The sequence below is a fragment of the Hyalella azteca genome, unplaced genomic scaffold (genome assembly GCF_000764305.2).
Source record: "Hyalella azteca isolate HAZT.00-mixed unplaced genomic scaffold, Hazt_2.0.2 contig15067, whole genome shotgun sequence".
Classification (NCBI taxonomy): Eukaryota; Metazoa; Arthropoda; class Malacostraca; order Amphipoda; family Hyalellidae; genus Hyalella; species Hyalella azteca.
The window spans coordinates 1-15,168 of NW_025944932.1; the positions used below are offsets into that span (position 1 = coordinate 1).

The 15,168-nt window shown below is 38.6% G+C and overlaps 1 protein-coding gene across 1 annotated transcript in view; it reads right to left on the minus strand.

The window, feature by feature from the left end:
• Nucleotides 1-1,555: 1,555 nt before the first annotated feature.
• The window catches only part of LOC108667481 (serine/arginine repetitive matrix protein 1-like), a gene marked incomplete at its 3' end in the record, with an annotated part of 28,109 nt that continues 14,496 nt past the window's right edge, over nucleotides 1,556-15,168 (minus strand). Inside the window, 4 exon segments of the mRNA XM_018154515.1 lie at nucleotides 1,556-1,648; nucleotides 3,019-3,251; nucleotides 4,585-4,763; nucleotides 5,227-5,499. Of these exon segments, the coding sequence (XP_018010004.1) occupies nucleotides 1,556-1,648; nucleotides 3,019-3,251; nucleotides 4,585-4,763; nucleotides 5,227-5,499 (778 nt within the window).

Genomic DNA, 15,168 nt, shown 5'->3' on the forward strand with positions numbered 1-15,168 from the left:
CCCGCCATATTCGACTGAAAAAACAGACGTGAATCCGCAACGCCCTGTTTCCAGCCGATAGCTAAGAACCTTTTTAGGTTTTTTTTCAACAAAAAACATAAGGGTCGAATGACGCCTGAAATAAACAGCTGGTCAGGCCATACCATACCATACGCTCACCAAGCTCAGACGCTGGCATGTCGTCTCGGCGCAACGTGTGACAAGTCCCAGCGGAATAAATGCAGGCTATGTAAGTGAGTACAAGCTCCAAAACTCATGTTTTTCGATTCGCATGTTCGATTAATTGCGATTATTTACCTTATACATATTCATTTATATGTACAAATAAATGTATAAATAAATGTACCTGATTTTCTAAGCTTTGAGATTGTTTCGAAATTATTTTCGCGGTTCCAAAATTTCTTGTTGTATCCTATTTACATGTAACATGTACTTATTTCCATCAAAATTTCTGTATTCAATGCTTCCTGTAACTTGAAAATGAATGTTGTTACATTCGAAACGTCGTTAATAAATTGATAACAACTGATCAGAGTGTGGCAAGACCGGCTCGGCGCTCCGGAGGGGGGTGGGCCTGGGCGGCACTCAGTCGAGTGACGTTGTGGTGATCATCATCACGATTCAGTATAAATTATCTGATAACAAAACGAGTCTTTATCAAATCACAAACAATAATCGATGGATATTTAGTCTGAATTCATGGCTACGAATTTTTTGCTATCAAAGAACTCAATTCGATGATAGGCAATGAAATTCTGTTTTTATATTCTTTATGCTGGTTACGCTGGTAACGCTCCTGTTTATTCACTAATTATTATTAATCATTTAATTGCTGTGCTCGTTAAATTTGGAGAGAACCCCAACCCCTAATTCAGCATCTCCCTTCCTAGAGGCAGAAGCCGCAGGTGATGCGCTGCAAGGCTCAATTATGTTTATTTTAATTCAAAATTAATTATATAACCGCTTTTGGTCCAACGTAATTTACGCTCATAGCATTTTATTTCTGAGCCTTAGTCCTTGAATTTCTACTCATATAATAGTACTTGTTCAACCTATAAAAAGCATGTTGGATACTCAGATTTTTTTGCTGAATTTTGATCTCAAATATACATATTGGTCGCTATAATTTTGAAACCTCGTCATAGGTTCAGCAAATTTAGGTAGAAACCTTCATTGCTTGACCTGTCAAACACATTAATTTTGAACTCATGATATTAGATTCCACGAATGTTGAACCAAAACATGTTCAACTTATGCTTAAGTGATCAAAATTATTTTGAATAAATATCTGGCTAAACTTCAACATGCATGAAATCTTCAATATATGCACAAGTTTTTTTCCATTTAATATCTTATCTTAATACATAGTATTCATGAATTGCGTCATTGCATTAATATTATATATTACAACATGACCGTTGTCACGCTCATGAATTGTGGTATTGCAGTGGTATTGTCTGATGATCCAGGGGATATGGCTGAGGATTTTCCACAATACTTCATGTGCTGGAGGGACCATACTTTCAAAACTTGCCAAGTGAACGTAAGTACTTACGCTCTATTTTCTTGTCTATGTTACCGGTCCGCAAACACGCACGACGCCGGCACCATACCGTGCACCGTGTATGAGATGCCACGAACCATGATCCTGCCGCAGTGTATTAATGTCGTAAACGTATTAAAAAGATTTTAAGCACCATGATCCTGCCGCAGTATGTTAATGTCGTGAACGTATTAAAAAGATGGTGCATCATGATCCTGCGGCAGTGTATTAATGTTGTGAACGTATTAAAAATTCGTTGCACCATAATCCTGCGGCAGTGTATTGCAGTCGTGAACGTATCAAAAATAATGCCACGAACCATGATCCTGCCGCAGTGTATTAATGTCGTGAACGTATTAAAAAAATGTTGCATCATGATCCTGCCGCAGTGTATTAATGTCGAGAACGTATTAAAAAAATGGTGCATTATGATTCTGCGGCAGTGTGTTAATGTCGTGAACGAATTAAAAAAATTTTAAGCACCATGATCCTAACGCAGTGTGTTCATGTCGTGAACGTATTAAAAAAATGTTGCATCATGATCCTGCCGCAGTGTATTAATGTCGTGAACGTATAAAAAAAATTTTGCATCATGATCCTGCCGCAGTGTATTAATGTCGTGAACGTATAAAAAAAATTTTGCATCATGATCCTACCGCAGTGTGTTAATGTCGTGAACGTATTAAAAAGATATTAAGCACCATAACCCTAAAGCAGTGTATTAATGTCGTGAACGTATTAAAAAGATTTTAAGCACCATGACCCTAAAGCAGTGTATTAATGTCGTGAACGTATTAAAAAATGGTGCACCATGAGTCAGCAGCAGTGTATTAATGTCGTGAACGTATTAAAAATATTTTAAGAACCATGATTCTGCTGCAGTGTATTGCAGTCGTGAACGTATTAAGAAGATGGTACACCATGATTCTGCCGCAGTGAATTGAAGTAGTGAACGCATAAAAGACTTTTGTGCACCATAATCCTAAAGCAGCGTATTGAAGTCTTGGCGGTATTAATAACATTGTGTACTTTATGATGCTGCCGCCATCACGGCAGTGTATCAAAGTCATGAGCGAATTAAAAGATTGCACGCACAATGATCTTGCGGCCGTGTATTAAAGCCATTAGCGTATTAAAGAGATTGTGCGTATCATGATCCTGCGGCAGTGTATTAAAGGTCATGAGTGTATTAAATTAATTGGCAGAACCGCCAATCGATGTTACCGCCACCACCGCAGTGTTTTAAACTCAAGAACCTACTTATGTGATTGTTTTACATGCTACACAAGCTAGCTTTTGATTATGAAAAAATTAAAAAAAATTTCCTTTTAAGGTGTGAGTTGAAATTCAATGCCTGTACCATGGGCAATGTGCATGATCAACGCAATACTGTGATAACAAATATTCTTAATTAAAAAATCGAGCAAATTCAAAATACTCATGAATAATATTGAAGATCATCAGACGTTATTCACCTAAACTGGTCCCTGCCGTTGGTGGTCTCCTGCTTGAGGGAGAGTATGACAGGACCTAAGTCATCGTCCTGGGTAAAATAGTTCCAATGTTCACTGCCGTAGAAGTAACGCTCGTAAGTCTCCTGCTCAATGCTAGTGAGCTCGAACTGCCCGTTGCGCTCCCACTGCTCCTGGATCGACGTCTTTTGTTTCGATGGCTCGTTGATGAGTGGGACTTGACCTCCGGGGTAAACCTGAGGTGATTGATAATTATGATTAATATCTGAGGGGATCGATGATTAATGCCAGAAAAAAATCGATGATTAAAACTTGAATGAATCAATGATTAACTGATACCCGAGGGGAAGAATGTTTAGCACCTTAATATGAACACATAAAGATATCGATTATTAATTAAGACCGTAATATATCAATTAATGATTAAGTCTCTCGGTTATGCCAGCGGCAGTGGTGAGTGATGCTAGTGAATGCACTCAAACATATAAACTAGGAACCAAATAGGGACGATAATCACTATTTTAAATCTAAATAAACTTAGGAAAGTTCAATAGGCATCTCAACTGTAATCGGTAACGATCTGTACATGAAAGTTACCCATGGCAGTCAAGAAACTTTCACTAATCACGATAAATACAGGATGATTCACGGAAATTTTCTACATTTGACAGATGTTATGGGAAAAAGGCGTAGAGTATTTCATACAAAATGCCAGGTCATGAAGTTTTGTGTCCCGCCTAATCAGTCAGTTGCCACGATGCATTGGACAAGTGAGCAGCGTGCATTTGCTGTCGAGGCGTACTTTGTCAATGGCCGTTCCATTATCGTTACCCAATGAGCATTCCGTACTCTACTAGCTCGCCCGAACCCCCGATTTGGCTCCGTATAATTTTTTATGTGGTTATCTTCAATCAGTTGTTAACAATGACTGTCCAAGAACCCTACCTCATTTGAAGAACAACATACGCCAAGCCATCGCCAACATACCCGTCAATATGCTTTAACGCGTTGAACGGAACTTCAAAAAATTGATTAACTGAATGCATTCACTGACAATGGAGGCCGTCATTTGAGCGGTGCATTTTTAAAACTAAATTATAAAAAAATTCAGGTGAGGCCTTTTCAATAAAATTTATATTGTAATGATATCTTTACTAGTTTTTCTTTTATTGATATTTAAAATCAGGAAGTTTCAGTGAATCACCCTGTATCTGAACAAGACACTCTTTATACTATATGACCATAATGAAAAACTCAATCAAGATGTCTGATCTGTATCTTCTAGAACACGTGATCATCAATAAACAGACACTTATTAAGATATGGATATCTGAACAGAAGAACAATCTGGTGCCTGTGGCTGTCAAGGCAATCTCTAATCGAAATGTTTGACTTGTACAAAGTGTATCTTCTGAAATATATGATCGTCGAAGCTGTCACTAGCCAAGATGTCTGACCTGGGCATTCTGGTCCATATATGTTCGTCAAGACAATCAATAATAAAGGTGTCTGACCTGGACATTCTGGTCCATATGTTCGTCAAGACAATCAATAATAAAGATGTCTGACCTGGACATTCTGGTCCATATGGTCGGGCTGGTCGGAGTGGCATGACGCGACCTCGTAGTCGCCACTCTCGGGCTCGGACTCGTCCCAAATGGTGTCGTCGGGCAGCGCATGGCCGGAACACTCAATCCAGTAGCCCGGGGTGGGGATCAGGTTGTGGGGGTAGCCCGAGCAGAACTCGTCTGCAGAGCACAAAATGAGGAACACATTTATCAAATGCACAACGGGACCGCAGAACACAAACGGGAACTCGGTCGCCAAACGCAGAACTCGTTTTGAAACAAGAAGCAGGATAGACTTGGAAAGTAAAATGACCGGAACTTGTTCGCGAAAAGCAGAGGTTGTCTTGAAACAAGAAACATGTACGTGCCTGTAAAAGAGAATCTTATCAAAAATACTCGCCGTGTGCGGGTAACGGATATGAAGAAGCTAAAATACCAATAGAACGTTTTGTACAAAATATCAAAGCAAAAGGTCAGCCGCGATGAAAAATTTTTGAATTATACGTATTCTAATTGACATATGCTAACCGAACAATGATGAATTCACACATTACGAAAAAATTTAAACTCAGCATGATACAATGACAGCCAATAATTTGCTAATCCTATTCCTCCAAACAGCAAGACCCAGGGCTCCACCCACCGGCACAGGCCTGCGGGGGCAGAGGGAAGATGAGGGTCGTGGAGGACTTTCTTCTGGCGACGGCGCATCCGAGACTCTGGGGCTTGAAGGACCGAAGCTGATGCAGGAAGTCCGAGGTCTCCATGAGGGCCACATCGGCGAAGTGCAGGTCGCACAAGAAGTGGTTTTTGTAGCGACGCGCCCGCTTCTGGTTCGGTCCCGTCAGGTTGATGCCACACGAGTTGCACCGAAGACACTCTTCGTGGTAGTTGTTGTTGTCGTATAGGGAGCCTTCTGCGGACACGGGCAAAAGAATTTTTTACTGCACCAAAATTATCTTATTCTAGACAATGCGATGGAAGTTTAGACATGCAAAGCAATAAATAAAGGTATCGACTGTTGTCGGACGCGAATACTTCTGTTGGCACATACATGAAAAGGCAGTTAACAGTATTTGAGAAAGAAATATAACTGGTTATTTTACATGGCAGCACACAGTAGAGCAATGCTAAATATCTTAGACATAAATACACGCATAAATTTTGGTCAGAAGAAAAACCTGTAGTGTTTACATGTAAGAGAAGTTGTACAAGACAACAGAATAGGGATTGTAACAGTTTCCAAGAAACGACTTCCCTGTAATGACAAATTTGAACCTATTCGTATGAGTAATGTCATGCATTAATAGAACCAATATTCTCGTAAGAAGTAAAAATATAGGAAACGTAATAGTTTAATAATAGTCTGATTATTACGACGTAGTAGTTTAATTATACCTTCAAACCATAGAGCTCATAAACTCTTCTCTCTAACGCCACATATGCTTTGAATTACAGCTGCTATTCTCCATATATATATGAGAAATATTTCCTCTTCCGTAAGTCGGTTCGCTTGCAGTAAATTAAATTAGCAGAATACATGATCTGCTTTACTACGCCACTAAAGCACTTTTCTGATTGATCTCCAATTCAAGGTCATTGGTTTGAAAAAGTAAACGATCGGACAATAAAAGTTTGAATGGAGATGTTCAATTCGTCGTGAAGTTACTGATTACAGCAATAGCCGAAGAATGACCCGATGATCAAACAATAAAAGTTAACATTGAAACGCTCAATTCATCGTAAAGTTTTATAAGAGCCATAATAGCAGGGCAATGACTTGATGATCAAACAATAAAAGTTAACATTGAAACGCTCAATTCATCGCATAGTTTTCTAAGAGCCATAATAGCAGGATACGACCAGATGATCAGACAATAAAAGTTCAAGTTGGAACGCTCTATTCGTCGTCAAGTTATCCACACTGGGCTTATTATCCTCATTAAAACGAATTCAGGTCGAGTTACACTAGGCAATAGGGATAGAACTTTGGAAGAAACAAGTTTATGAACCATTATGCTTTGCCTCAAGGTAAAATACGTTATGATTACTGTGAGAAGGTAAACAAAACGTATTATGGAAAAATATAGTTTTGTTATCCCCCGTTTATGACTAGCGCTTTGGGGACATGTTAGTGCTATACAAGAGAATCCCCTGAGGCTAAAGATAACATTTAGGCTACTGCAGAACTGCACGCGAACTATGTTACGCTACTGCAGCACTGTAAAGTAACTATGCTAGGCTACTGCAGCACTGCGTTTGAACTATGCTAGGCTACTGCAGCACGGCGCATGAACTATGCTAGGCTACTGCAGCACGGCGCATGAACTATGCTAGGCTACTGTAGTACTGCGTATGAACTATGCTAGGCTACTGCAGTACTGCGTATGAACTATGCTAGGCTACTGCAGTACTGCGTATGAACTTTGCTGGGCTACTGCAGTACTGCGTATGAACTTTGCTGGGCTACTGCAGTACTGCGAATGAACTATGCTAGGCTACTGCAGTACTGCGTATGAACTATGCTAGGCTACTGCAGCACTGCGTATGAACTATGCTAGGCTACTGCAGCACTGCGTATGAACTATGCTAGGCTACTGCAGTACTGCGTATGAACTATGCTAGGCTACTGCAGTACTGCGTATGAACTATGCTGAGCTACTGCAGTACTGCGTATGAACAGCCTTATTATTCATACAACCATGGAGATGAGAGAAGCTCTGCTCATTCATTACGCAACTGCAGCGTCTAACATGGAGCATCTCCATTTTTAATTAGAAATGCGATCAAATTAATCGAGGAGAGAATCTATCATATTATTTAGGATCAGATACTTTTACTGAGTAGTTTATTTGGAGTTCAGGGATTAATTACTTAGGATCGGATACTATCACTGAAGTATTCAATGATGGCTTCAAAAACATAAAGAATTTAATTAGATCTCGAACCATCAGTACTGAAACTGAATGCACTTTAAATGCACTTTAATGAATTTTTAAAGTTGAAAAATGCTTAGGCGCTTATGATAACTGAATTCACTTGAATCAATTATATTTTTTAGCCATCAGAGGAAAAGCAGCTTTTTACAAGTATATTGATATAAGTTGGCAGAATTAGCTTGTTCAAACACGAACGATAGATGGCCAGAGGATTTATTGATTTAGATTCAAGGGTCGAACAATATTCTTCACATAACGTTAGTGGACTGAAATTCAGGCTTGAGGAAGTAATTTTAATTCATTAATGACGTTCCGAATGCAGCAATATCATTTTAAAGTTCTAGGACAATTTTTTTTCTTTTTTCTGATCGCTAACTGAGTCTTGTCTAATCGTTAATATCAACCAGCACTTGTTTATTTCTATTCGTTACTTGGTTGACTTTCATCCACTCTATAAATTTCAAAAGTCTTAAAATTTTAAAAGTCTGTATGCACAGAGCACGGGAAAGGTTCTCAAATTCACACAAATTAATGGAAACAAGCTTGTTGTATCAACAAATAATCGACGTTTCAAGCACCCTTGCAATGGAGGCAGCATTAAAGTTTCACTATAATTGTAAAATTTATTAAATGGAAAATTTTTCCATCGAAGTGCTAACACAGCAAAAGAAAATATTTTAACTGGCAATGCACCCGGAAGCACATATGAGTATCAATTTGTATCATATGCACTAATGCACTAAACACTGCAGTTATGCCTGCAGTTATGGCAGTGCACTTGCACCTGCACGCTAAGCCTGCAGTTATGGCAGTGCACTTGCACCTGCACGCTAAGCCTGCAGTTATAGCAATGCACTTGCACCTGCACGCTAAGCCTGCAGTTATAGCAGTGCACTTGCACCTGCACGCTGAGCCTGCAGTTATGGCAGTGCACTTGCACCTGCATGCTAAGCCTGCAGTTATGGCAGTGCACTTGCACCTGCACGCTGAGCCTGCAGTTATGGCAGTATATTTTAAATTAAAGGAGTGGGCATTACACTGAGTAAACACTCTAATTGGAGTATCAACTTCGCTTCCGATCAAAACACGAGTCCGATTTCCTGCCGCATTAATGATCGCGTTCATTACAATTTAATTGGATCAGTTTAGCTCGCATCGAAATTTAAATTAACGTATTTTCTTAAATTCGGATCGACGATTCAGTGTAAATTATTTGATCACAAAATGAGTCTTTATAACATCACAAACAATAGTCGACTGATATTTAGTTTGAATTTATGGCTACGAATTTCTTGCTATCAAAGAACTCAATTTGATGATAGGCAATGAAATTCTGTTTTATATTCTTTATCCTGGTTACGCTGGTAACGTAGGCCGCGTGCTCACGTTACGCTGGTAACGCTCCTGTTTATTCACTAATTTTTATTAATCATTTAACCAAAGTGCTCGTTAAGTTTAAAGAGAACCCCAAACCCGGCCTAATTCAGCATTTCCCTTTCTCGAGGCAGAAGCCGCAGGTGATGCGCTGCGAGGCTCAATTANAGTACACAGAGACTGCGAACGCGCGCTCCTCTCTCGACCACTGCATGGTCGCAACTGAACTGAGTGGACGAAAAACTTCATAGCCCGCGCACCATATTGCGCATGGCGCCACCTTCCAAGGACTAATGGCCGCCACGTGGCGCGCAATTCAAATAAGTAAGTTCCCGCGCCGCACCCTGTATAAGCCCCGGTCGGAATGAGTTGAATCGAGCGTTCGCTAAGAAGCTCATTTCGTCTGCCGCCTGTGACACCGCATTCTTTAGTATAACAAATGCCATTACTTCTGAAGCTTCACAGTAAACGTGTGGTCAGTCGTCTTATGAAATCTTTTGATTTCAACTTGTCGACGCACGGTCATTCGGTTAGCCAGTATTTAGAGATATAGTTTTTAAAATGTGTTATAAGTTGTATAATACTTTCAATAAGTTATGACTTACTGTAATAACTTTCTCATGGGGGTCAGCATTCAAATTATAAGTGACCAATTGTGACTAAGACAAAGTGACGAATAATTTCAATTCAAAAACACATTATGGAAGCGTTTTTCGTCCATGATGTTTACTTCGAACGATTGTTCCGAAATAGCATTAGCATTGTACGTTGTGACGCTCGAGCACGATCAAAATTTTTTTTCCTGACATTTCATGATCTTCCATTTGAAAGAATATCTTCCAAACGAAAAAAAAAACTTCCACAGTTGATATTTTTTCATCTAAAATCCCTTGCTGCAGTAGACGTGCAACATTAACATGTGGCATGTCAGGACACATCAAGGTACATCGTTTGGCTGATATTGCCTCTACTTTAATTCACAAAAAGATAGAATAAGTCGCTAAATAAGAAACTGTATTGCTCGCTAAAGAAATTTTACGTGTCATTTTTTTTCTTTATCCAGAGATTGCCACGCCGATGAAATTGCATTCAAAAATCTAGTGAAATTCTAACGATTCATTCTTGTTCGACAGAAAATATTTTAAATTCGGATGTATTCCGCTAAAATAAAAGGCTGTGTGCTCACGGCCGTGAAGCGGAAGCGATGCTCCCGAAACAACGCCTTCGTGAACTAAAGGCGAGCGCTCACTGCCTGGTGCTCGTGGAATGCAAGCGTCGTCTACCGTGAACAGAATGTGCCATCTTTAACGTGAGCGCCATGAAGCTGGTGCGGGTAATGGGTTCACATAATACCGCATTTCTTCATTATGTTCACTATATTATCTTATAACCGGCGCGATGCTCCATGGAGCTGGTGTGGGTAATGGGATCACATAATATCGCATTTCTTCATTATGTTCACTATATTATCTTATGACCGGCGCGATGCTCCATATGTAGCTGGTGTGGGCAATGGGTTCACCTAATACGACATTCATTAAATAAATATGCACAGGATCTTTTCTTATGACCAGCACGTTGCTTCGTATTCAATGTGTTCCTGGAAAGCATGTTAAAAAATCGATGAATTCAAAGATATAGGCTATAATAATAATCATATTAATAACAGTCATAATAATGATATTAATAGCAGCAGATTAACTTAGCACCGACCGATTCAAACGAACCTGCAGCACCTTGAGCCCTTTTCAACTTGGGCATGCTTAATTTGCGTATAAAAACTCACAAAGCTTTAAGGACGATAAAATTATAAACGATCTTATCTCCTTCAAATTCGCCTCTCATTCCTTTCACATGTACCCTATTCACCCTTCAAATGTACCCCATGCACCCTTCAAATAAACCCCGTGCACCCTTCAAATGTACCCCATGCACCCTTCAAATGTACCCCATGCACCCTTCAAATGTACCACATGTACCCTTCAAATGTACCCCATGCACCCTTCAAATGTACCCCGTGCACCCTTCAAATGTGCCATATGCACCCTTCAAATGTACTCAATGTACCCTTCAAATTTACCCCATGCACCCTTCAAATGTGCCCCATGTACCCTTCAAATGTACCCCATGCACACTTCAAATGTACTCAATGTACCCTTCAAATGCACCCCATACACCCTTCAAATGTACCCCATACACCCTTTATATGAAATTGTTGAGTGATGAATTTATATGATGGAATTGTTTCCCGGGTGTGTAATTGGCACAGACAAAACAAACGCTGCATGCCTTCCCGAAAATTTTTGTAATTGGCACAGACAAAACAAACGCTGCATGCCTTCCCGAAAATTCATATCCATTATTGAATCTTCTTACACTGAAAATTGAACTTGACCGAGACGACTATAGAAAATCAACTCGAAGTTCAATTATTCGCTCAGCTTTATGGCACAATGAATAGTTTATTTCAGCTGTGATACAGAAGATGAAGAAACAGTTGCGTATATACACGAAGGCATGCGGAAAATGATTACTGTATACAGAACTGAGTTTAGAATTGCCGCGGTATACAAGAAAGTGTGTAAAAAAAGCGCTTACAAGACTGCGTGTACAGGACTGTATGAATACGACTGTCATCATTTGAGACTTTGTGACTTTCATCGTAGAGTCTTTTCTAAAAAATTCAGAAGTAATTAAAACATAAAGCCTTATTGCTGCTGAGGAACACAAGAGCTACAAAAAAACTCTGAATCCATCCGTGCTACACGACACAGAATGGCGCGCGTCAAAATTCCTCTCGCATTAATTTGACATTCTTCACTTCAATTTAAATTTCAGTGCACGTCCACAGCAAGTGCTTCCAGTTGAAATTTCTCAAGCGCAAAATACGAAACTTAAGGACATTTGCGTAAAAACATTGTTTGTGGTAAAACGGCACTGAAATGTACTAATGTTCTGTCGTGAAGACGAAACGATAAAATGAAGTAAAGATCGTTATGGTGGTTGTACGAAATAACGTCAGGAAGACGAAACCTTAATAAATTATTTTTAGTTTTAGTTAATTAATACACACAATTTGCCACAACAAATTTTAATGCTTGCAAGCCATGAGCAAATTAAACCGTAAGATGTAACATTTTGCCCTTGTTATACAACTTCTAACACATTTAAAATAAAATAGTCTCTATATACCAGCTGATATAATGACTTTTCGTCCGGAAGCTGAAACAAAATGTTTTTTAAAGACGAATGAATATACACCGAGAGGAATCTTTAAAATTAATGTCATTATGTGGGCAAGAAAACGCGGACAGACGAGATGAGCTTCAGAGCGAACGTTCGATTCAACTCGTATGTTGATACCAAGCCACTGGAGTACCGCAATGCGTGGAGACATTAACACGTTTTCACTATCAATCAATAAATAAATTAAACGTAAACATGTGCGCATGTTCAACAGTCGGTTATGTAAACAGTAATGTTATGGCTGTGACTAAATAGTTCGTGCTTCGTTTACCCCTGGTAAGGTGACCACCTCTTTCAGGGGTAAACGGAGCGTGCTTGTTGCAATAGTGAAACGTTTCATGGTTGTTGCTACTGTAAAACAGATGCATGATAATTTAGAGAGGCAAAACAGTGAATGATGTTGGCAGTGGTAAACCGTTGTATGATCTTTGCCAGCGGTAGAAAAGTGTTTTGCTGTCAGTGGTTAAACGATGCACTTCTGATGTCATGGGTAAACGAAGCATATTTATTTTCAACTGTTAATGGTGCGTGTTTATTGCCTAATAAATAAGGAAAACACAAGCATTGGCCACAAATAAAAGAGGCATTGCAGCGAGTACCTTAGCTGTTGCCAGCAGCATGGAAGCAAGTGCATGGGGCTTTTGCCATCTGAATGACTATGTAGACTATAGACTATAGATTATAGACTATAGACTATAGACTATAGACTATAGACTATAGACTATACACAATAGACTATAGACTATAGAGGCTAGCGGTTCAGCAGCGGCAGCAGCGATGCCATCATTAAGGTAGTGGCAGCCGCAGACTCGACTGTTCTTGACAGCAAACAGAAATAAATGATCGTCGAAAACAAGAGCAGCTGGAGCTGCGAGAACTGAAGTCATGGACGTCGAGCACTGAAAAACTGCACATTTTTATAAAATTGTCAACTTTTAGGTATAACGGCCATGTCGTAAAAATTTGCAATTACTTTTACAAATTTTTAATGAAATAAAATAACGTTCTTCAATCGCAGTCCACTGATCTAAAATACTGTAGTTCAGCATTGGTTGTATCCAAGGCAGTAAATTTCATGGTGCTAAATATGTTTGAATTTCTAGCTCTCGTACCACTAACTTGAATTGCATACAATTATGCTTCAATTAAGGATGTGCAAGGCATGTCAGCGAGTAATTTATTTAAATAGATGAAATTTATTTATTTATTTAGATGGAATTTATTTAATAGATGGAAAGTTTTCAGGGTGGACCAATTTATCAAATTTCAACAACAGTCACTGCGTTGGGCGAGTAAATGCTCAGCGCATCTATGAATCATCAAAATTTAGCATCTCTAAGTAAAATCTCCTACCCATAATATCAAACCTTCATCCTATTACTTCAAACTTCTTACTTATATCAGCAAACACCCTAACCATATCAACAAACATCCTAACCATATCAGCAAACACCCTAACAATATCAACAAACATCCTAACCATATCAGCAAACACCCTAACCATTTGAACAAATTAACATCCATCCTCCCATATCAACAAACCTACTACCTACAGCAACAAACCTCTCACTAACATCAACAAACATCCTACCTGCGTCAATTTGACCCACCTGAAGAACCCGAATCAAAATTAACTTTAAGCTTGCTGAGCAAAATGTTATATATATTTCAGTAACCGTAATTGATCAATGCCGTTCATGCCGTTCAGTCAATTGGTGAAGTGAAATTTTTATAATGCCAAAACTTTGATAGTGTAGATCCCATCAAACTTTCCGAAATTTGAGCTCGTTATAGGTATTAACACACTTCTAAAATCCAGCTAAATATTCTTTGTCGTCATGTTTTAATTATTATTAGTAAGAAAAGGTTGAGATTTCACGATATAATCTTTAACCATACAACAAAAGTCCTGTCACTCACCATGTTTGCAACGCTCGGTGCAGGTATCAGGCCTGAATGTGGAAGAAGAGCAAACCGGAACTCGTGACGGTGATAACCTTCACTTCAACATTATAATATTCAAGTCCATGGGCCAAATCCAAACTACATTTCGATCAAGTAAAATATCACAATTCAGTGAATTTCATTCGTTATCGTCATTGTATTACGTTGCTGATCGTTGAATCGGAAATATGAAATCATTCACAAAAATTGTATACTAATCAATCATCTTTCTAAACGACATACGCACTTTAAATTTTACACACAGACACGTCACAAAAATGTGAAACTCATTCTTTTTCCTTATTAAACTTTGTTCGTCAACTCGCAGCTCATTAATCTGATAACTCGGAGACATTTTACAGAGTTTGACAGCAGCTTCTCATTGCTAGCCAGTCAAACAAGTCTTTTTGAGTATGCAAAATGGGATAAAATTTCCATATAGTGATTAATTATCACCCACTCAAAAGGAACTCATCAAAGGACTCATTAATTACCAAAAATAAATATCAGTTGAAGTGTATATTAAACATTCACCTTTAATTTATATGTATATATCAAAGAAGGTGACGCCGAGGAATATTAAACATCAAAGGTTTTTCTACTTCACGAAGAAACATCAAAGTATAATATAGAAAACGATTAAATTCATCTTCGCTCTTTACGTTTAGGCAATGTGAAGTAGCAGTCGAGGTCTTTTTACCACGTTTCCTTTACGAGAAAATTTCAATTGCATTTAATTAATCGAGAAAGTTAAATCCTTAATATCACGTTGATATATATGATATATGCTGCCCGTCATGTTTTTGAGCAAACAACTTATGAAGATACTTAAAGTTTCTAATCCTTTTCAGCAGGCGCATTAAAGTTTAACCAAACTCCATCTAACGCAAATCTTGCCTTGACTTTCATCAGAATTAGAAAAAAAGACAAACAAAGTTTGCTCGAAGCTATCAATGTTTCAAATTATTATGAGCTAAAATTATGTAAGTGAACATAATTACAAATTAATTAATAGAGAATCAATAGAAATAACAGCCTCTTAATGACCGTTGTGTTGACAATCAATCAAATATTTCATTGAA